Raw genomic sequence first — 24457 nt, forward strand, 5'->3', positions numbered from 1 at the left:
AATTCCTCAGGCTGTTTTCAGAGACCAGAGGGAAAGGCCAAACCAAGCTCTTTGTCCCACATAAGTACAGTGCTTTGGAAGGCAGTCTTTTAAAGTAACAAACAAACAAAAGACCAGGTTTCTGGTTCCTCACCTTCCAGGCCAGTGGCCTTGAGCCATTCAATTATTTTTGTCTGAGCTTCGGTTTTCTCAGTTATACTATATGGGGATTATAAAAGTATCTACCTCACAAGTTTGTTGTTGGAATTCACTGAGATAATGATATAAATTACTTAGCAGCATCTGGTGCATAGAAAGAGCACTCTATAACTGAGGTGCTTGACATAACTAAAATGGCCGACAGGTCTGAATCAGACTCTATTTTGTCCTAGGCCCTTGCTCGTGCTTTTTAGAGTTACCTATGACCACATTCTTGACAAAAATAACTTGGTCTGCAACATTCTGAGGTGGCCCACTTAGATGATTGCAGGAACCAGGTAAATGAGTATTACAGAGCATGTTGAATGCTGACCAATCAAATGTACCCATGTACTCTTTCTCCACCCTGTACAGAGTTCTGAGGGAAGACATATGCTTACGCTGTCTTTTCAGGATGCTGTTTTGAAATTTCATTTTGGTGCTTCCTAATATGCAAATCTTTGAATCTGAATAGAACTGTCCTTTTATTTTACAGAAACTCTGTTTCATTTTTAACAGTAGTTGAGAGTCAATACATGTAAGTACTGTTTTTTTACTGTTATTATTATTTATTAAGCAGTGTCCTAGTCTGTTAATAATAAGACATAGGAGTTAGTTCTGGCTGAGTATACAACCTTGGGCTTCCGTTTAGTTTTGTAGATGTACAGTAGGAGAGAGAAGATTGGAATGGATTATCTCTTAAGATTCCCTTTGTTTTCATATGTGAATACTTTTTAATGTCTCAAAAATTCTAAGATTCCATTTACTAGTTGAAGAGTCTATGAGCATTTGTTTCAAGATTCTATGAGCTTAAAAATCTATAACTCTGAGATTTCTCCTTCTGGGATCCCCAAATCCTATGTTTCACTTAAAATTCTTTTGAAAGATTCCATTTGTACAAGCTCTTCTGTATGGAGTGCAAGCTCTTCCTCAGGGCTTTCCCTGACTTGCTCCTACTGTATTTGTAAGCTGGTTTCTCCTTAAATAGCACTTCCTCGGAAATTCCTTCCTGACCCCCTCCAATGCCCTTTATGCGCTCCTCCCCGTTGCCTCTCCTAGAATCCTGTTCTTTCACATCAATACAGGAAGCCCAATTTATAATTATGTATTTAATTGTGTGCCTTTGGTTAATGTCTTCTTCATGTCTCCAGTGCTTGGCATGGGCCTGATAGATAGTAAGTATTCGTCAAAAGAATACATAAATTCCACAGTTCAAAGATTCTGTAGGTGTTTATTCCAAGACCTACTATCCACACTCGCCCCACCTGAGGGTTGACACCTGGGGAGGGTGTCATGAGTTTCTCTGAACCATTCGTGTCCTGCTTCTTCAGCCCCACCCCTCCATTATTTATCTCTTTGGGAGCTCTAGGATTAGAAGAGAAGGCTGAGCTATTGGTGTTAGTTGCCTTAAAATCAGCTCTCACTCTTGGGGACCTTATGTATACCAGAATGAAACATTGCCCAATCCTGCGCCATCTTCATGATCGTTGGTATCTTTGTGTTCATTGTTGTGACTACTATGTCAATCCATCTCATTGAGGGCTTCCCTCATTTTCACTGACCCTCAATTTTATGAAGCATGATGTCCTTTTCTAGCAATTGTTCTTCCTGGTGACATGTCCAAAGTAAGCAAGCCAAAGTCTTGTTATCCTTGCTTCCAAGGAGAATTCTGGTTGTATTTCTCCTATAACTAGTTTGTTTTTCCTTCTGGCAGTCCATGATATATTAAATATTCTTCACCAGCACCACAGTTCAAATGGATCAATTCTTCTGCCTTCCTTTTTCACTGTCCAGCTTCTACATGCATATGAGGTATTAAAACAAAATCACATTAAGCCAATAATAGAAATTGATTGAAGTTATTTTATTGTGCTTTAAGTGAAAGTTTACAGTTAAAGTTAGTTTCTTATAAAAAGATTTATACACACATTGATATGTGACCCTAGTTGCTGTCCCTATAATGTGACAACACACTCATCCTTTTCACCCCGGATTTCCCATGTCCATTCAACCAGCTTCTGTCTCTTTTTGCCTTCTCATCTCTCCTCTGGACAGAAGCTGCCCATTTAGTGTCATGTATCTACTTGAGCTAAGAAGCACTCTCTTCACGAGTATCATTTTTATGTCTCATAGTCCAGTCTGATCTTTGTCTGAAGAGTTGGATCCAGGAATGGCTTCAGTTCTGGGCTGACAGAGTCTGAGGGCCATGTCTTCTGCGGTCCCACCAGTCTCAGACAGACCATTAAGTCTGATTGAAGTTTGTTTAACATATGATTTGCAAGTTGGGGTACATTTCAACCAGGGAGTCAAAAATGTTGTGAAGATGAGTGAACCTCCAAAGAGTCTTACATCCTATCTTATAGACATTACCATGGAAGAAGGGCTGGAACAAAACTGAGAATATAATTTGCAATCAGGAAAGATTTCATACAACATTGTCTTGAAGAACAATTAAAAAATTACTGACTTGGGGGCCAAGATGACTGACTAGGTAGACGCTACCTTGGATCCCTCTTGCAACAAAGACTTGGAAAAACAAGTGAATCAATCACATATATAACAATCTACGAACCCTGAACATCAAACACAGATTTAAAGAGTTGACCTGAGTGACCAGTGAGCGAAAAGCTGTGCCTTGAACCAGCGACCACTTCTGGAACCAGTGACCCGCTCCACAGCCTTGAGCCCTTGTGGTTCCCTGGTGCCAAGTGGAGGGGCTGATAGTGGCTTGCTGAGGTGGGGCAGGCATGGGACACAGTCCTAACTCCTAGCCCCCTGGGGTAACCTCCATAGAGACTCAGCCAGCTCAAGCAGGCTGCACACTGACACGGCTAACGAGAGAACGAGCAACCACGGGGAAGCAGCGACTGTTTTCTGAGCCTGGAGCCAGGATCCCAGTCAGAAAACCTTGGCACCGGGCTTTGGACTGGATGCAGGGGAGCTGAGCACGGCATCCTGAGACGACGCAAACACGGGATGCAGCCCTAACCCCCAGAAGTGACCTCGGGGGAAGCCTAGCCAGTGCACGCAGGCAGCGCAGCGACGCAGCTGACAGGAGGAGAAGTCACTGGGAGGCAGCGACTGGTTTTGGAGCCTGGAGTGTGGCATCCCAGCCGGGGAACCTTGGCGCTGGGCTTTGGACTGGGAGCGGAGGAACTGACCACGCTTCTGAGACAGCACAAGCAAGGGACGTGGGCCTGACCCTCGGGGGGCAATCTCTACCCAGCCAGCGCACACAGTCGACGTGCCCCTCAGGAATCTCAGATAAAACAGTCCTCACCAAGCAAGATAAGTAACTTTGTCTATATTCCTGGGTGCTACTCTCTCCTATCTATCTGATCCCTCCCCTCCCCTTCCCAGGTGGCTTCATTAACATTGGAATTTCCTGGGCCAGAGACTGAAGTTTGTTTGTTTGTTAGTTTTGTCTTTTCCTAACCCATTCTCCTGGCCTGAGAGAAGAAGCTACAAAAAAACCCAGGGACCAAGAATCCTTCTCTGACTTCCCAAAATTGGGCTAAAAATACAGAACCAGCTCCAGCAAAGCATATGAGATCCACAGTCTTGGGCTTTCATCCCTGCAGGGAACAAGGTGGCTATTATAATGCAAAGGCAATTCTGATAGTGATCTGACTGTAATTGTTTTAGGGGATTACTGGAAAGACAAGTTTCCCAGGTCTGACATCTCTACCTATTAAACAGAGCCTTCACTGACCCACAACAGGGAACTGAGGGCTGAAGCTCCACCCAAACCACCTAACCTCCTGCCACAGGGGTCTGAGGATAGTGACATCTAACAATCTGTAGAGGTATACGCATTGGGTGCCTAAGGTACAGAAGCAGAGCCCACCCACCAAAGTGCTTTAGGAATAGAGACACACCTACCTCACTGGCACTTGGGGGAAGCCTGTCAGCATCCTGCCCCCCCTGAAATGTGACCCCCTGCTGCTACCAGAATCTGGTGCACACAACTATCACCACTACTCCTCTAAACGAATAGGTGACAGCCTACCCCGCACACTTGGTGACCCGAAATCAGATTCTACTCAAGAATAGTGAATGGACTCTTAGGTTTATATTTCTGGTAACAGCCCAAACCAGCTGGTAATAGCACATAAGTGATTCAAAGGCTACAACAATCAAGATAGCGCAATCTAGTAGCCCATCTATGTATACTGAAAGAAAACAAAACAAGATAAGACTCAGTGAGCAAATATAAAACAAATCATTACAATATCTTATAGATGGCTCGGAGATAGCAGTCGATATCAAACTACATAAAGAAGCAGACCATGATTGCTTCTACAACTTCCCAAATTAAAGAATCAAAATCATTCCCAAATGAAGATACAATCCTGGAATTGCCAGATGCAGAATATAAAAAACTAATTTACAGAATGCTTCAAGACATCAGGGATGACCTCAAAAATGAAATAAGGCAATCTACAGAAAAAGCCAAGGAACACACTGATAAAGCAGGTGAAGACATCAAAAAGATTATTCAAGAACATAGTGGAAAAATTAATAAGCTGCAGGAATCCATAGAGAGACAGCATTCAGAAATCCAAAAGATTAACAGTAAAATTACAGAATTAGACAACTCAATAGGAAGTCAGAGGAGCAGAATCGAGGAATTGGAATGCAGAGTGGGAGAGTTGGAGGATAAGGCAATTGACACCAATATAGTTAAAGAAAAATCAGATAAAAGAATTAAAAAAAATGAATAAACCCTAAGAATTATGTGGGACTCTATCAAGAAGAATAACTTGCATGTGATTGGAGTTCTAGAACAAGGAGCGATAACAGAAAACACGAGAGAATAGTTGAAGATCTGTTGGCAGAAAACTTCCCTGACATCATGAAAGATGAAAGGATATCTATCCAAGATGCTCATCGAACCCCATATAAGATTGATCCAAAAAGAAAGTCACCAAGACATATTATCATCAAACTTGCCAAAATCAAAGATAAAGTGAAAATTTTAAAAGCAGCCAGAGAAAAAAGAAAGGTCTCCTACAAGGGAGAATCAATAAGAATAAGTTCAGACTATTCAGCAGAAACCATGCAGTCAAGAAGGCAATGGGATGACATATACAGAGCACTGAAGGAGAAAAACTGCCAGCCAAGGATCATTTATCCAGCAAAACTCTCTCTCAAATATGAAGGTGAAATTAAAACATTTACAGATAAACACAAGCTTAGAGAATTTGCAAAAACCAAACCAAAGCTACAAGAAATACTAAAGGAAATTGGTCAGAAAATCAATAACATCAGATAACAACACAACACTAAGTCACAGAACAGAACATCCTGATATCAACTCAAATAAAGAAATCACAAAAACAAATTAAGATTAATTTTAAAAAGAAAAAAAAATGCTCAAAACAGGGAATCATGAAGTCATTATGTAAGAGATTACAATAATCAAAAAGAGGAACTAAAAACAGGAGGCATAGAACTGCCACATGGAGAGGAAAACAAGGCAATATAGGACAATACAAGTTAGGTTTTTACTTAGAAAAATAGGGGTAAATATTAAGGTGACCAAAAGAGGTCTAACAATTCCATAACTCAAAATAAAAACCAAGAAAAACATAATGACTCAGCAAACATAAAGTCAACTGCTATGAAAATAAGGAACACACAATTTACAGAGAAAACCATCTCAGCACAAAAAAGCCAGTGGAAAAATGAAATTGTCAACAACACACACAAAAAGGCATCAAAATGACAGCACTAAACATATACTTATCTATAATTACACTGAATGTAAATGGACTAAATGCACCAGTAAAGAGACAGAGCATCTCAGACTGGATAAAGAAACACGATCCGTCTATATGCTGCCTACAAGAGACACACCTTAGACTTAGAGACACAAACTAAAACTCAAAGGTTGGAAAAAAATGTATCAAGCAAACAACAATCAAAAAAGAAGAGGAGTAGCAATATTAATTTCTGACAAAATAGACTTTAAAGTTAAATCCACCACAAAGGATAAAGAAGGACACTACATAATGATTAAAGGGACAATTAACAAGGAAGATATAACCATATTAAATATTTATGCACCCAATGACAGGGCTGCAAGATACATAAAACAAACTTTTACAGAATTGAAAAGTGAGATAGACACCTCCACAATTATAGTAGGAGACTTCAACACACCACTTTCAGAGAAGAATAGGACTTCTAATAAGAAGCTCAATAGAGACACGGAAGACCTAATTGCTACAATCAACCGACTTGACCTTATAGACCTATACAGAACACTCCACCCAATAGCTGCAAAGTATACTTTTTTTTCTAGTGCACATGGAACATTCTCTAGAATAGATCACATATTAGGTCATAAAACAAACCTTTGCAGAATCCAAAACATCAAAATAATACAAAGCATCTTCTTAGACCACAAGGCCATAAAAGTAGAAATCAATAAGAGAAAAATCAGGGAAAAGAAATCAAATACTTGGAAACTGAACAATACCCTGCTCAAAAGAGACTGGGTTATAGAAGACATTAAGGAGGGAATAAAGAAATTCATAGAATGCAACGAGAATGAAAATACTTTCTATCAAAACCTCTGGGACACAGCAAAAGCAGTGCTCAGAGGTCAATTTATATTGATAAATGCACACATAAAGAAAGAGCCAAAATCAGAGAACTGTCCCTAAAACTTGAACAAATAGAAAGCAGGCAACAAAAGAATCCATCAAGCATCAGAAGAAAACAAATAATAAAAATTAGAGCTGAACTAAATGAAATAGAGAACAGAAAAACAATTGAAAGAATTAACAAAGTCAAAAGCTGGTTCTTTGAAAAAATTAACAAAATTGATAAACCAACCATTAGCCAGACTGACTAAAGAAATACAGGAAAGGAAACAAATAACCCGAATAAGAAAAGAGTTGGGCCATATCTCAACAGACCCAACTAAAATTAAAAGAATCATATCAGATTATTATGAAAAATTGTACTCTAACAAATTTGCAAACCTAGAAGAAATGGATGAATTCCTAGAAAAACACTACCTACCTAAACTAACACAATCAGAAGTAGAACAACTAAATAGACTCATAACAAAAAAAGAGATAGAAAAGGTAATCAAAAAACTCCCAACAAAAAAATAGCCCTTGCCCAGACAGCTTCACTGTAGAGTTCTATCAAACTTTCAGAGAAGAGTTAACACCACTCTTGCTAAAGGTATTTCAAAGCATAGAAAATGATGGACTACTACCTAATTCATTCTATGACGCCACCATATCCCTGATACCAAAACCAGGTAAAGACATTACAAAAAAAGAAAATTACAGACCTATATCCCTCATGATCATAGATGCAAAAATCCTCAACAAAATTCTAGCCAATAGAATTCAACGACATATGAAAAAAAATAATCCGCCATGACCAAGTGGGATTTATACCAGGTATGCAAGGTTGGTTTAATATTAGAAAAACCATTTTACCATATAAATAAAAAAAAGACAAAAACCACATGATCTTATCAATTGATGCAGAAAAGGCATTTGACAAAGTCCAACACCCATTCATGATAAAAACTGTGAGAAAAATAGGAATTAAAGGAAAATTCCTCAACATAATAAAGGGCATCTATACAAAGCCAACAGCCAACATCATTCTAAATGGAGAGAGCCTGAAAGCATTTCCCTTGAGAGCGGGAACCAGACAAGGATGCCCTTTATCACCGCTCTTATTCAACATTGTGGTAGAGGTCCTAGCGAGAGCAATTAGGCTAGACAAAGAAAGAAAACCCATCCGGATTGGCAAGGAAGAAGTAAAATTATCTCTATTTGCAGATGACATGATCTTATACACAGAAAACCCTAAGGAATCCTCCAGAAAACTACTGACAGAGTCTCAGGTTACAAGGTAAACATACAAAAATCACTTGGATTCCTCTACATCAACAAAAAGAACATCGAAGAGGAAATCACCAAATCAATACCATTCACAGTAGCCCCCAAGAAGATCAAATACTTAGGAATAAATCTTACCAAAGATGTAAAAGACCTATACAAAGAAAACTACAAAGTACTAGTGCAAGAAACTAAAAGGGGCCTACATAAGTGGAAAAACATACCTTGCTCATGGATAGGAAGACTTAACATAGTAAAAATGTCTATTCTACCAAAAGCCATCTATACATACAATGCACTTCCAATCCAAATTCCAATGACATTTTTTAATGCCATGGAGAAACAAATCACCAACTTCATGTGGAAGGGAAAGAAGCCCTGCATAAGCAAAGCATTACTGAAAAAGAAGAAGAAAGTGGGAGGCCTCACTCTACCTGATTTTAGAACCTATTATACAGCCACAGTAGTCAAAACAGCCTGGCACTGGTACAATAACAGGCACATAGACCAATGGAACAGAATTGAGAACCCAGATATAAATCCATCCACATATGAGCAGCTGATATTTGACAAAGGCCCAGTGTTAGTTAACTGGGGAAAAGATAGTCTTTTTAACAAATGGTGCTGGCATAACTGGATATCCATTTGCAAAAAAAATGAAACAGGAGCCATACCTCACACCACGCACAAAAACTAACTCCAAGTGGACCAAAGACCTAAACATAAAGACTAAAACGATAAAGATCATAGAAGAAAAAATAGGGACAACGTTAGGAGCCCTAACACAAGGCATAAACAGAATACAAAACATTACTAAAAGTGACGGAGAGAAACCAGATAACTGGGAGCTCCTAAAAATCAAACACCTATGCTCTTCTAAAGACTTCACCAAAAGAGTAAAAAGACCACCTACAGATTGGGAAAAAATTTCCAGCTATGACATCTCTGACCAGCGCCTGATCTCTAAAATCTATATGATTCTGTTAAAACTCAACCACAAAAAGACAAACAACCCAATCAAAAAGTAGGCAAAGGATATGAACACAGACTTCACTAAAGAAGATATTCAGGCAGCTAACAGACACATGAGAAAATGCTCTCGATCGTTAGCCATTAGAGAAATGCAAATTAAAACTGTGGTGAGATTCCATCTTACTCCAACAGGGCTGGCATTAATTCAAAAAACAAAATAATAACTGTTGGAGAGGCTGCGGAGAGATTGGAACTCTTATACACTGCTGGTGTGAATGTAAGATGGTACAACCACTTTGGAAATCTGTCTGGCGTTTTCTTTCTTTCTTTTTTTTTTTTTAAATAATTTTTATTGAGCTTTAAGTGAATGTTTACAAATCAAGTCAGTCTGTCACATATAAGCTTATATACACCTTACTCCATACTCCCACTTACTCTCCCCCTAATGAGTCAGCCCTTCCAGTCTCTCCTTTTGTGACAATTTTGCCAGTTTCTAACCCTCTCTACCCTTCTATCTCCTCTATAGACAGGAGATGCCAACACAGCCTCAAGTGTCCACCTGATACAAGTAACTCACTCTTCATCAGCATCTCTCTCCTACCCACTGTCCAGTTCCTTTCATGTCTGATGAGTTGTCTTCGGGAATGGTTCCTGTCCTGGGCCAACAGAAGGTTTGGGGACCATGACTGCTGGGATTCCTCTAGTCTCAGTCAGACCGTTAAGTGTGGTCTTTTTATGAGAATTTGGGGTCTGCATCCCACTGATCTCCTGCTCCCTCAGGGGTTCTCCGTTGAGCACCCTGTCAGGGCAGTCATCGTTTGTGGCCGGGCACCACTTAGTTCCTCTGGTCTCAGGATGATGTAAGTTTCTGGTTCCTGTGGCCCTTTCTGGCGTTTTCTTAAAAAGTTAGAAATAGAACTACCATACAACCCAGAAATCCCACTCCTCGAAATATACCCTAGAGAAATAAGAGCCTTTACACAAACAGATATATGCACACCCATGTTTATTGCAGCTCTGTTTACAATAGCAAAAAGCTGGAAGCAACCAAGGTGTCCATCAACGCATGAATGGTTAAATAAATTGTGGTATATTCACACAATGGAATACTAAGCATCGATAAAGAACAGTGACGAATCTGTGAAACATTTCATAACATGGAGGAGCCTGGAAGACATTATGCTGAGTGAAATTAGTCAGATGCAAAAGGACAAATACTGTATAAGACCACTATTATAAGATCTTGAGAAATAGTATAAACTGAGAAAAACACATACTTTTGTGGTTACGAGGCGGGGAGGAAGGGAGGGTGGGAGAGGATATTTTACTGATTAGTTAGTAGATAAGAACTACTTTAGGTGAAGAGAAGGACAATACTCAATACAGGGAAGGTCAGCTCAACTGGACTGGACTGGACCAAAAGCAAAGAAGTTTCCAGGATAAACTGAATGCTTCGAAGGTCAGCGGAGCAAGGGCGGGGGTTTGGGGACTATGGCTTGTATATTTTCACTGAATGGACACCACAGTGCAAATCCCTCCAAACACAGCCGTGAACCTCTTGCTCCCTAACACAGGGTTTTGTCTATATCCTAACTATTGCTTGCAGCCACTAGAAACCCTCCTGGGCTCTGGCTAAAGCAGGCTTCCTGCTGTATAAAATCAACTGTCATTCATGGAGTGAGGGAGGTCTTGTGGTGGGGTTGAAAGCAGTGCAGAATTGGGGACCTTGGGGAAGCTGGGTTCCAGTTCGGGCTTTGTTGGTTGCTATGTGACCTTGAGCAGCCTCTTCTGCCTAGGCCCCAGTTCACCTGTTTGAAGAGGGTGTTGGCCGCCTAGGACTTTTGTCATTCAGGGCCTAACATTCTCTTTTCAGTGGATGAGTCTCTCAAGGAGGGAAAGGGTTCTGAGAGGTAACAGTTTATCTTCCAGCCTCATAGGCTCAGCACTCCCAAGGGAGGGTGCTGGGAGCTTGGCAGGTCACCACTTTGAACACAAGTTCTAGCTGATGATTTCCTAGTGGAGGGATTTCACAAGAAGAGTATACATGTGTCCCAGATAGTGGTGTATGGGCACAGCCCAAGACCCTGGAGAATGCCCCATGATGCTTCCTAGCCCAAGGCCCTGGGTCTAGACTGAAAGATGCTAAACACTCTCAGATCACTCTGTCACTCTCCTTCACTGCACCTACCACAGTTTGAAATTCTGTGAGAATTTGTGTGATTATGTCATGAAGGTCCAACTCTGCCTCCCTGGAATGTGAGCTCTCTGAAAGCTGAGGCCAGGTCTGCTTTATTCTCCCTTTACAAATATCTGCTGAATGAAGAACAGAATAAATGAATATATGAATGAGCTGCTCCAGCTTGTTTTCAATAGCAGAAACATAGCTCCGCTTTTTTCTCCTTGGAGAAGAAATTGTCAATGTTTTCATTCTACTTGGATCAACAATCAATGCCCACAGAAGCAGCGATCAAGAAATCAAATGATGTATGGTATTGCATTGCCAAATCTGCTGCAAAAGATCTCCTCAAAGTTTTAAAAAGCAAAGGTATCACTTTGATGACTAAGGTGCACCTGACCCAAACCGTGGTCTTTTCAATCGCTTCTGAGAAAGCTTTCATTCTCCTGGAATCTAGATTTCTGGGGTCCATGGAATTGAGGTATCCCACCCAGACCATTGTCCTTAGATGTCCTTTTGAACCTCGAGCCTTGTAGAACCTCGTTTCTAAAAGTCATCCTTGAGTGAAGCAATGGTCCAGATAAACTAGTAAAGACCATCTTGCCTTAGTTATTATGCTCTTTTGAAGAACTATCTATGTGTAGTCAGTTCCAAGAAACAGAGGCTCCAAAGGTCAGACTAGAGCTATGTTTTAGGGTAAGTCTGCATTGAATACCATTTTTTTGCTTAATAAACTTTCAAGGAAAATGTTGTCGTTATGGCTATGAAAGAAAAAAATTAAGAGCAGACACCTTACTTTGACTTTAAGAGATTTTTAAAACCAAAAATTAGCCATAAAAAAGCCTGGCCCACACTGCAAAAGTATTGACTTTTTTTTTTCCCCCACCAGAAACTGCTCTGCAGCATTGTAAAACTTACCTTTTCTGGCTAGGAAAAGTAGTCCATAATAAACCCATTACCTGTGACTTAATGAAAAAGACCATGTGCTTCCTTAATTTTAATTTTCAAATTTTCAGGAGTTAATTCTTAATGTTAATTCAGTAACCATTAAGTACTCAGTCACTATGGAAACTTGCATTCCTTAAGAAAAAAAAAATTTAAACTTCTGTGAAATTTCCAAACCTGGCGAACACTTTTCCCCTCTTTGTTTTCCTTCATGCAGGGAGACTCGAGCTCCTCTAATTTGCAAATTGTTTATTATGAAACAGCCAAATATTATGTTATTGTTTTGAGCTAATTCAAAAGTGTATTATTTTTTAACAGTTGTAACTAGCCTGCTTTGATTCACTCGTTTTTAGAAACAAAATGATCTCCCTGCATGCATTTATAATAACTGCTCAAAATAAGCCTTATGTTTTAACTTCTTTGTGTTTTGATTATTTTTAATAGGACCTTGGGATGCTAGTTCTTGCTTACTGCAGCATTGTTTCCAATAGCAAAAAGCTGGAAAAAACCTCAATAACCTTTAGTAGGGGAATGGGTGAAATGTAGTAGAGTCAAACCATAGGATACTATCTAGCACTTAAAGAATAAAGGTAGGCCTCTGCAGGAGCCCTGATGGCACAGTGGTTAACTGTTCAGCTGCTAACCAAAAGGTCTGCAGTTCAAATCTACCAGCCACTCCTTAGAAACTCTGTGGGGCAGTTCTGCTCTCGTCCTGTAGGGTAGCTATGATTCTGAAAAGGGTTTGTTTGTTTCGGTCATGGGTGGTTTAAAAAGTTTGTACTCAACTACTAACCAAAAGGTTGGCAATTTGGATCCACCCAGTAGAGCTGCAGAAGAAAGACCTGGAGATCTACTTCTTTAAGATTATCTGTTGCCATCAAGTGCACTCCAGTGGCTGTAATCTTATGGAAGTAGATCTCCAGGCCTTTCTTCTGTGGCCCCACTGGGTGTATTTGAACAGAAAACCTTTTGGTTAGTAGCCAAACACAAACCATACCACCCAGGGAACGTTTCACAAGATTACATACATTAAAACCCCATGGAGTGCAGTTCTACTCTGAAACAGGTGGGGTCACCATGAGTCGGAATCTACTTGACACCAACAGGTTTGGTTTTTTTAATATGTACTACCATGGACCCACAAAGCAGTATTGCACTTTTTCTATGGGTGTACATAAAAACCAAACCCATTGCTGTCAGGATGATTCTGACTCATAGCGACCCTATAGGACAGAGTAGTGCCTGGTGGTTTTTAACCGCCTACCTTCTGCTTAGTGGTCTTAGCTCTTAACCACTATGCCACCAGGGTTTCCTGGGTATACATATACAAACTCAGATGCAGAGAAAAGTCTGGAAAAATAACCCACAAAAGTGGTGGTTACCTCTGTCAAAGAGAAAAATTAATAACAGATATCTTACTTTGATTTTAGGGTTTTTCTTACCCATGAAACCAAGTATTAACTGTAAAAAAGTTCCTGACCAGAAATTAATCCCTCCAGTGGAGCGGCTGATGGGTTCGAACTGCCAATCTTTCTGTTAGCAGCCAAGCTTTCGGGGTGGATTATCCAATAGGCAAGGTAAGCACAGTGCTTACCTTGCTTACCAGATCACCTGTAGTGAACAATTTCACATTTTTTCACCACATCAAAGATTCTGCTTCTACCCAAAAGCAAAGAAGTTCCTTGAATAAACCGAATGCTTCAAAGGCCAGCATAGGGGACATCTAAGTCAATTGGCATAATAAAATCTATTATGAAAACACTCTGCATCCCACTTTGAAATGTGGCGTCTGGGGTCTTAAACGCTAACAGGTGGCCATCTAAGATGCATCAATTGGTCTCGACCCACCTGGATCAAAGGAGAATGAAGAACACCAAGGTCACACGATAACTACGAGCCCGAGGCAGAAAGGGCCACGTGAACTAGAGATTTACATCATCCTGAGATCAGAAGAACTAGATGGTGCCTGGCCACGAACGATGGCTGCCCTGACAGGGAGCACAACAGAGAGCCCCTGAGGGAGCAGGAGAACAGTGGGATGCAGACCCCAAATTCTCATAAAAAGACCACACTTAATGGACTGACCGAGACTGGAAGAATCCCAGTGGTCATGGTCCCCAAACTTTCTGTTGGCCCAGGACAGGAACCATTCCCAAAGACAACTCATCAGACATGGAAGGGACTGAACAATGGGTTGGAGAGAGATACTGATGAAGGGTGAGCTACTTGTATCAGGTGGACACTTGAGACTGTGTTGGCATCTCCTGCCTGGAGGGGAGATGGGAGGGTAGAGAGGGTTAGAAACTGGCAAAATGGTCACGAAAGGAGAGAGCGGAGGGAGGGAGCAGGCTGTCTCATTAGGGGGAGAGTAATTGGGAGTATGTAACAAGGTGTATATGTTTTTGTGTGACAGACTGACTTGATTTGTAAAATTTCACTTAAAGCACAATAAAAATTATTTTAAAGAAAAGAAAAAAAAAGATTCTGCTTCTAGGTATGGGTGCTATCTGTCTCTCTCCCAACCTGTAAAAATGGTGTGGGGGTGGCATCTTACCTCCTCTAACTTCAGAAGGGGGAAGGAAAATCAAGATCAACAGCCCAGGGATGATCTGTACAAGGCAGATGTCAGATATGTCTCCTCTCTCCGCCACATTTACCAATTCTGATACCAACTGTCCCTCTCATGGCACTGTTTCTCTGCTGGGTTTGATAATTCATTGCAATGACCCCACAGAACTCACAGACAATACTCATGATTCTGGGGTTAATTAGGGAAGTAACAGGTTACAATTCAGGTTGAGGAACACTCAGGATACAATTCTTCCATCAGGACAGCTGCTTCCCAGCCACGCTGCCGCAGGCACACCTTTCTGCGGCCCTTGGCCTCTGACCTGCTCAGGCAAATGTTACGAAGCTCTTTTAGCTCTGCCAGTAAGTGCTCAGAGGCACCCCACTCCGCGGGTAAGCCTCCACCCAAAGGCACTCAGCTTTCTTGCCCCGTGGGCTGGAAGGCCTACTCTACCATCCCTTGCTGATCTCTCCTGCTGCCGTTTCTCTGCCACTACTTCTTGCTGTCTTCAGTGTTACAGCTCAGTCTCCTGGTTCCAGGAGCTACTCAGTGCAGGGATCCTGGGCCCATAGGACAAGTTCCACTCTAGGTTATCCTTCCTCTGTGGTGGTGGGATCCTCTCTTTCCTGACTCTGGGGTGGCTCATTTTAGGCCCAGAGGGTTGGCAAAGCTGGCCAGTCTCTTTGGTGGACCACAGTTACCCTATCCGCACAGTCCCACCCAATCACCTGGGTGGCACAACCTGCACAACCTCACAGCAACTTCCTGTCTCTTTTCAAATTTACAGTCCCTGACAGAGACGGATTACCCAGTGAGAAAGGTAAGCATGCGTTTACCTGTGCTTACTTACTAATCTGTAGTGAACAATATCATATGTTTTTCACCACATCAAAGATCAACCCTGTCATGGTATCACAAAGGCAATCATGAACAACATATAAACAAATGAGTGTGGCTGTGTTCCAATAAAACTTTATGGACACTGAAGTTCAACTTCCATGTGTCACCAAATATTATTTAAAAAATTTTTTCAATCATTTACAAAAGCCATTCTTAGCTTGTGGGCTATGCAAAAACAGGCAGGTGGCCAGATTTGGCCCACAGACAGTAGCTGACCCCTGCTTCCTCCTAGCCACGTTCACCTATTTTGTCCTCAGATACTCCTGTCCCTCAACAACCCCACCTATGACCCTCTAATGGCCTCTCTAGCTGCCTCCCAGACCCACCTGTCTACCCTCGAGGACCCTCCTCCCCTGGTCACAGGACTGGTTTTTCCTGAGCGAGGCTCTGAATAGCTCCATTCACCTTGGCAGGAGGAACCCAGAGAAAGGAATTTTGTTTGGAGTCCTGGAGACGCCAGGACTCAGGACTGTGATTTACTTTTGGACTCAAGCCCTACCTCCCATCCCATTCCTGGTGGTCCCCATCACTTTATTGCTCACTGTGTGCAACCCCTGCAGTCTCTCCCCTGTGGCCCCTGCCATAGCTGCAGCAGCATCTCAGCTCCAGGTCATTCTATCACGGACCCCAGAGCCCTCTGCTTCTTGGCCCATTGTCTGCTCATCTGTGTCATTTCAGGTATGGGCCTCCACTTACCTCTCTGGGGCAGTCCTGAGATCCCTCATCCCTGCCTCCCCCAGAAGTACCCCGCTGATGACTAGGGGAAGGGTAATGGGTGCTGGGTTCTGAGCTCAGCTCCTTTGCTCTCTGTGTCTCTGGCTGAGACTTGTTGCCTCTCTGAACTCAGCTCCTCATCTGTACAATGACAAGGATGCACTGTATAATCTAAGCCCCTTCCATGCCTAACAGGTCTCTCTGATCTGAAATTCAGAGGCTATCATTCTAAGTCTGCCAAGCTAGAATTCATGTTGTGGGTCAAAGTGTGTGGAACTGAGTCTGATAGAACAAACCCTGGCTCCTCCATTCACTGCCAAGATTTAACAAAATGAAGACTCAGTTTATTCAGGGGTAAAACGGGGATAGCTATAGTCTCAAAATAATAGGGTGGTTTCAAAGATTAGATTTTGTAATGTATATGAATGTTTAGCTTACAGCCTGATACATAAACACTCAATAAATTGTGGCTGTTGTTGTTAGCTGTTGTTGAGTTGATTCCAACTCATGGCGACCCCATGTGTGTCAGAGTAGAACTGCTCCATAGCGTTTTCAAGGTTGTGACTTTTCAGAAGCAGATCACCAGGCCTTTCTTCCAAGGTGCCTCTGGGTGGGTTCAAACCACCAACCTTTTGGCAAGTGGTTGAGCACTTAACCATTTGCACCACCCAGGGACACCTCAATAAATCAAAGCAATGTTATTTTAATTTTAAAGTCTTGAGTTCATCATACCGAGATTATATCATGATCGGAGTTGGAATGTTTATTCCTAGATTCTTAGAATCTAAGAGTCTGATTTTTCTCACAAAGATCAACCATCTCAGGGCTCCATCAGGGGCAGGGCCTTTGAAGGATTTCCAGCCCAGTACTTGACAGGAGGCTGATCCCTGGAGAGGCTGAGATCCAGCTTCCCCTCCCTCCCAGGAAGAGGTTGGGCCACAATAATCTTTGCAAGAGCATGGGTAGTGTTTGGACCAGGATTTAGAGATTTGTTGTCATCCCAGTCTTCTTTCAGATACTGTCAGGCCATTGGCAGTATTGCCATTTGGTGCTATGAGGTTGTCTTAAAACCCATTGCTGTCAAGTTGATTCCAACTCATAGTGACCATATAGGACAGAGTAGAACTGTCCTAAAGGGTTTCCAAGGCTGTAATCTTTATGGATGCAGACTGCTGCATCTTTCTCCCGTGGAGCAGTTGGTGGGCTTGAACCACTGGCCTTTCACTTATCACTGAGTGCTTAACCACTGTGTTACCAGAGCTCGTTGCACAGTGCCTGGGTGCCCAATAAGTTTTAGCTGTGACCATAATAATAACCATCACCGTCTGAAATCAAACCTGATACTACTCAAAAGTTTGCATAGAGGTCACAGGATAACTATGAGCCCAAGAGACAGAAAGGGCCATGTGAACTAGAGACTTACATCATCCTGAGATCAGAAGAACTAGATGGTGCCCGGCCACAACTGATGACTGCCCTTCAGAGAACCCCTGAGGGAGCAGGAGATCAGTGGGATGCAGACCCCAAATTTTCATAAAAAGACCACACTTAATGGTCTGACTGAGACTAGAAGAATCCCGGCAGTCATGGTCCCCAAACCTTCTGTTGGCCCAGGACAGGAACCATTCCCGAAGACAACTCATCAGACATGGAAGGGACTGGACAATGGGTTGGAGAGAGGTGCTGATGAAGAGTGAGCTACTTGTATCAGGTGGACACTTGAGACTGTGTTGGCATCTCCTGTCTGGAGGGGAGATGGGAGGGTAGAGAGGGTTAGAAATTGGCAAAACGGTCACGAAAGGAGAGACTGGAAGGAGGGAGCAGGCTGACTCATTAGGGGGAGAGTAAATGGTAGTATATAGTAAGGTCTGTATAAGTTTATATGTGACAGACTGACTTGATTTGTAAACTTTCACTTAAAGCACAATAAAAATTATTAAAAAAAAAAAGTTTGCATAGGTGACTTGTTAATTTGGCAGACTCAGAAAAACTTCAAGGCTGCAGGCATCTCATAATGGCTCCCAAAGAGGCCCCTTCCCCCAAAGCCTGGCAGCCACTCAGTCCCAGGAGGCAGAGTGTCCACTAATTAAGATGTATTTGCAGCCACCCTGTTATCAAGACTTGTTGAGGGCCCTGTCACAATCCACCAGCACAGCCCCAGTTCTGGGAGCCACAGACCCAAACAGGAAGGTGGCCAGAATCCAGAGACTTCCTCCTGTCAGCTGCTCTGACAACAGTTTTTCAATTACAGCAATCAAAAAACCAGTGGGGACTCCTGACCTCTCTCTTATCCTGTCCTCTGATTGGCTTGCTTCTGCTTGGTAGAAGGCTCCTATCCCTGAAAATCTGGCTACTAAAGCATAAGCTTTATATTTGGATTAAAAAAAAAAAAAAACCAAACACTATGATAGACAAATAAAAATGTCTCCCAAAGATGTCCACTTCCTGATGCCTGAAATCTGTGAATATGTTAATTTACAGTGGCAAAGGGAAGTTAAGATTGCTAATTGATTAACATTAAAATGGGAGAGATTATCCTGGATCACCTGGGTAGCCCAATATCATCACAAGGGTGCCAAAAAGTGGAATTGGGAAACGGAAGAGAGAGCCAGAGAGATGGCAGCATGAGGAAGACTCAGCTTGATACTGGGGTTTTGAGGGCAGAGAAATGGAGCCATGAGCAGAGGCATGTGGGCAGCCCCTAGAAGCTGGAAAGAACAAGGAACTAGACTGCCCCTTAGAACCTCCAGAAGGAATACAGCTTTTCTGATAACCTTTATTTTTAGCCTAGGGAGACCTATTTTGGACTTTTGACTTCCAAACCACCCCTCCGCGCCCTCAAAAAAAAAAAAAAAAACCCATTGCCATCAATGCTAACTCATAGCAGACCCTATAGGACAGAGTAGATCTGCCCAGTGTGGTTTCCAGGGAATGCCTGGTGGATTAGAACTGCTGACCTTTTTATTAGCAGCTGTAGCTCTTAATCACTATGCCACCAGGATTTCCTTTGACTTCCAGGAGTGTAAAATAATAAATTTGTGTTGTTTTAAGCCACTAATTTGGTGGTAATTTGTTACAGCAGCCATCTTGTTGTTGTTAGGTGCCATCGAGTTGGTTCCAACTCATAGCGACCCTATGTACAACAGAACGAAACACTGCCCGGTCCGGCACCATCCCCATGATCCTTGTTATGCTTGAGCCAGTTGTTGCAGCCACTGTGTCAATCCATCTCATTGAGGGTCTTCCTCTTTTTTGCTGACCTTCTGCTTTACCAAATACGATGTCCTTTTTCAGGGATAGATCTCTCCTGATAACATGTCCTAAGAGTGTGAGACATAGTTTCGCCATCCTTGCATTCTGGTTGTACTTCTTCCAAGACAGATTTGTTCATTCTGGCAGTCCATGGTATATTTAGTATTCTTCACCAACACCACAATTCAAAGGAGTAAACTCTTCTTCCGTCTTCCTTATTCACTGTCCAGCTTTCATGTGCATATGAGGAGATTGAAAACATCATGGATTTATTCAGGAGCACCTTAGTCTTCAAGGTGACATCTTCTTTTTAACACTTTAAAGAAGTCTTTTGCAGAAGATTTGCCCACTGCAATGCGTCCTTTGATTTCTTGGCTGCTGCTTCCATGGGTGTTGTGGATCCAAGTAAAATGAAATCCTCGACAACTCTCTTTATCATGATGTTACTTATTGGTCCAGTTGTGAGGATTTTTGTTTTCTCTATATTGAGGTGTAATCCATACTGAAGGCTGTGGTCTTTGATCTTCATCAGTAAGTGCTTCAAGTCCACTTTCAGCAAGCAAGGTTGTGTCATTTGCATAAAGCAGATTGTTAGAGTCTTCCTCCAATCCTGATGCTGCATTCTTTTCATATAGTCCAGCTTCTCAGATTATTTGCTCAGCATACAGATTGAATAAATATAGTGAAAGGATACAACTCCTGACTTTAAACCATGCAGTATTCCCTTGTTCTGTTCGAACAACTACCTCTTGGTCTATGTGCAGGTTCCTCATGAGCACAATTAAGTGTTCCGGAGTTCCCTTTCTTTGCAATGTTATCCATAATTTGTTATGATCCACACAGTCAAAAGCCTTGCATAGTCAGTAAAACACAGGTAAACCTCTTCCTGGTATTCTCTGCTTTCAGCCAGGATCCATCCAACATCACCAATGACATCCCTCATTCCACCTTCCCTTCTGAATTCAGTTGGATTTCTGGTAGTTCCCTGTCGATATACTGCTGCCGGTTGCTTTTGAATGATCTTTAGCAAAATTTTACTTGTGTGTGATATTAATGATATTGTTCAATAATTTCTGCATTTGGTTGGATCACTTTTCTTGGGAATAGGCATAAATAGGGATCTCTTCCAGTCGGTTGGCCAGGTAGCTGTCTTCCAAATTTCTTGGCATAGTTGAGTGAGCACTTGGAGTGCTGCATCCGTTTGTTGGAGCCTTGCTTTTCATCAATGCCTTCAATGCAGCTTGGACTTCTTCCTTCAGTACCATTGGTTCCAGCAGTAATAGGAAACTAATACACTATTTATAAGGACAACTGCTATTTATTGAGCTTCTATTACATATGGGGCACTGTGCTAAGTACATTATCTCATTTAATATTCATATTAGACTTGCACGGAAAGTACTCTCTTTTCCATTTTCTAAATGAAGAAAATGAGGCTCGAGGAAATTAAATGATTTGGCCAATGTCACAAAACTAGTTTGTAGTAGAGCAAAGATCCGAAACCTAGCACATCTGGCTCTAAAATCCATATTCCTTTTACGGCCCCAGGCTCACCACCCCTTCTCAGGAACTGCCCGGCTGCCTCCTCAGAGTGTCCTTGTTTTTAATATTAGGCTGTGGTGTTCTAGGTCATGTTGTTAACACAGTAAGCCTAGCTGTTCTCTCTGCAGCTTAGTTTCTTGTCCTATAAAAAGAGGATAACTATGCTTGCTGGGCACCTTTTTTGGGGTTGTGGCAAGGATTGAACTGGAATGTAGATGGGAAAATTCTTTGTGAACTGTTAAGTGCTCTCCTCATGTAAGAGATTCACAATAAACTTCCCCAAACTACCCAAACCTCCCCAAACCCTACCATACCCTTTTCTTCCAAGGCCAGAGAGGGTCCCCAGGATAGATGACCCCAACAGGATGCTGGGGGAATCTTTTAGGGCATGAAAAACAGAGGATTAAGGTCTGAAGGTGGTGGCTTGGATGCTTTTTAAAATTTTTGTTTTGTTTTTGCTGATTTGGTACCTGTAGTTGTGGACTAGAGGGAATTGTGTGTGGGGGTGATAATGATTTGGGCCATAAAAAAAAAAAAATAGCTGCTAAATTCCATTGGGGCCTTTTCTATTACTGTTGACCAAACACTATACCAGCCCCCTTACTCCAATTGGCCTTTACTAACCCCACCAATAACGGGGTGGTCCAAGGTTTTTCTAACTGGAATTAACATGGCGTTTTAAGAAGTTGTATCTGATGCTGTGTGTTAGATAGGTTGAAGGTGAAAAGACTAGTCAGGGGCTACTACAATAGTCCAGAAATGATCTGATCAGGGCTTGGAGTCAGCGGTGTTGGCAGTGGGGGTGGAGAGAGAGTGGGAACTATTAGGAAAGAAAAGAGCCTCAAAGTTTGCTACAAATTGTGCTACCTTCTCTCTATGAAGAGAAGATTTGGAGCTGGAGTGGCTCGGAGGGACATGAAGCAAATCTGTTCCCTCCTCCACAGGAAAGAAAAATTATATCAGTGGGTAATAGTTAAAGATAGCGGGGTCAATATCTGAAAGGACTTTCTATCAGTCAGAGCCATTCTGCACTGAGAACAGCTACTGGGGAATTCCCACAGGCTCTGGAGTCAGGCTGGCCTGGGTTTGAGTTCTGAGTCTCCTACTCCTTGGCACAGTATCTTGGGGAAGTTAACCTCTGGGGTCCTCAAGTTCCTCATCTGTAAATCAGAATAATACTTATTCTGCACTCATTAAACCAAACCCCTTGCTGTCAGTTCCAGCTCCTGGCGACCTCATGTGTGTCAGAGTAGAACTGCACTCCTCAGGGTTTTCAATGGCTACCATCTTATGGAAGTAAATCACCAGGCTTTTCTTTCACGGTGCTGCTGGGTGGATTTGAACTGCCAACCTTTTGGTTAGTAGCTGAGAGCAAACTGGTGGCACCTCCCAGGGACCTTTTGCATTCATTAAGTGGATAAAATAAGAAAATGTATATAAAGGTGATAGTACTGCTCCAAGAAGCCCTGGTGAAGCAGTAATTTACGTGTTCAACTGTGAACTGAAAGGTCGGTAGTTCGAACCCACCAGATTCTCTACAGGAGAAAGTATAGAAAGCAGTCTGCTTCTGTAAAGATTTACAGCCTTAGAAACCCTATGGGGGAAGTTCTACTCTGTTCTGTAGGGTTGCTATGAGTTGGAACCAGCTTGAAGGCAATGAGTACGGGAGTCCCATTCCAGGTGGCCCAAGTGGCTTGTGCTTGACTAGTAACCCAAAGTTAGCGGTTTGAATACTCCCAGCAGCACCATGGAAGAACGGCCTGGCAACTTACTTCCCTAAAGATTACAACCAAGAAAACCCTATGGAGCAGTTCTATTTTGTAACAGAAGGGGTCACCATGAGTTGGAATCAACTCAATAGCAACAGGTGTTTTGTTTTTTTTTTTGGTTTACTTTTTCAGAAAGGGGGCAGATGGCACAGGGCTGGGATATGTTTTGTTCTGTTGTACGTGGGGTTGCTATGAGTTGGAGCTGACTTGAGAGCAACTAACAACACTTTTTCCAAAACACTGTAGGCTCAATAAATGATAGCTATTAATATCGCCAAGTAGTGAGCTCCCCATCACCAGACATATCTAAGTGCAGGTTAAATGACCTCTTCTGGAGTGTGCTCTAGAAAGTATTGAAATATTGGTGGCAACTCTGATAAGGCAATGTATAAGATCCCTTCCATAGCCTACTAGCAATTCTACCTCTAAGGAATCGCATCTTAGGAAGCAATCTGTTTTAAGGTGAGAATACGGAATTGTTTATTTTAGCTAAGAATGTGAAACGATCTAAAGACCCAACAATGAAGGAATCAGTCATGATTCATCTCTACCATGAAATACCATGCAAGTCATTAAACATGTTGGCACATATGTGTTTGTTGACCTGGAATGACAATCACAATATTACTAAGAAGAAAATGTGGATTATAAAGAAATGTATTGAATTGAATTGCTTCGTTTTTAATTTTTTACATAAAATATTTACTTTAAACATTTGCATAGAAAAACCTTGGAAGAATATGCTTCAAAATATTAATAGTGGTTATCTCTAGATGGTAAGATTTGGGGTGATTTTAATCCTTTTTCCTGATTTGTCTGTATTTTAGAATTTTTCTCTAATGAATGAGAATTACTTGTGTGGTAGTAATAAACATAAAAGGTGACAGAACTCTGAGGACTTGTCAACTGCTGGGGTGAGAAGAGGACAGAATTTGAGGTGAACAGTGAATGGTGAAGCCTGGTAATCCCAGATTCAGGCTGTTTTCTCTGCAGTTGAAATCCAGGACTGTGGTAGAACTCCAAGGGCTCAGAAAAAGAGGGGTCTCAAAACAGCCAGCCCTGGTGAGGTGAAGCCCTCAGGAACCCCAGGCTGGAGAAAGCCCAAATCAGAGGGGAACCAGAAGCCCCTGAGGATGAAGACCCCTGTGGAGGCTGCAGCTTCTGCAACTCCAAGCCCCCCATCCCCTTCCATCCTGACCCAGGTGTTATGGAGGAGCTAATTCCAGAAGGTGGGGGACTTTCTGAGCCTTTGGGCTGGGGAGACTGTGGAGCTGCACTGCTGGGGTAATGTGGTCCGCTGGCGGGTGCCTGTGTACCTGGAGGAGGAGGATGAGGGACGCCTGAAGTATGGGGCAAAGGGACTTCTGGGATAGTCTGCTGAGTGGGTCCAGGGGTGGATCAGAGGATGTTGGGGAGAAGTTCACTGATGATTATTTTTACAGGGATTAAAATGACTCAGAACTCACAATGGGGTGGCATCCTATTATATACAACTACAGGCACCTAAAAGAAATAGTAAGATGGGCTCACAGGACCCATCAGAGTCATAGCGATTTAACAGAGTGGG

General features: G+C 42.1%; 1 protein-coding gene across 1 annotated transcript in view; it reads right to left on the reverse strand.

The window, feature by feature from the left end:
* Positions 1 to 5959: 5959 nt before the first annotated feature.
* Positions 5960 to 24457, reverse strand: part of CCDC69 (coiled-coil domain containing 69) — a 74803-nt gene continuing 56305 nt past the window's right edge. The window contains exon 11 of the mRNA XM_064279712.1: positions 5960 to 18071. Coding sequence (XP_064135782.1) covers positions 17970 to 18071 — 102 coding nt within the window. The 3' untranslated portion in view covers positions 5960 to 17969. The remainder of the gene's footprint in view (positions 18072 to 24457) is intronic.

This window comes from Loxodonta africana, chromosome 2, assembly GCF_030014295.1.
Source record: "Loxodonta africana isolate mLoxAfr1 chromosome 2, mLoxAfr1.hap2, whole genome shotgun sequence".
In the NCBI taxonomy this organism is placed as follows: domain Eukaryota; kingdom Metazoa; phylum Chordata; class Mammalia; order Proboscidea; family Elephantidae; genus Loxodonta; species Loxodonta africana.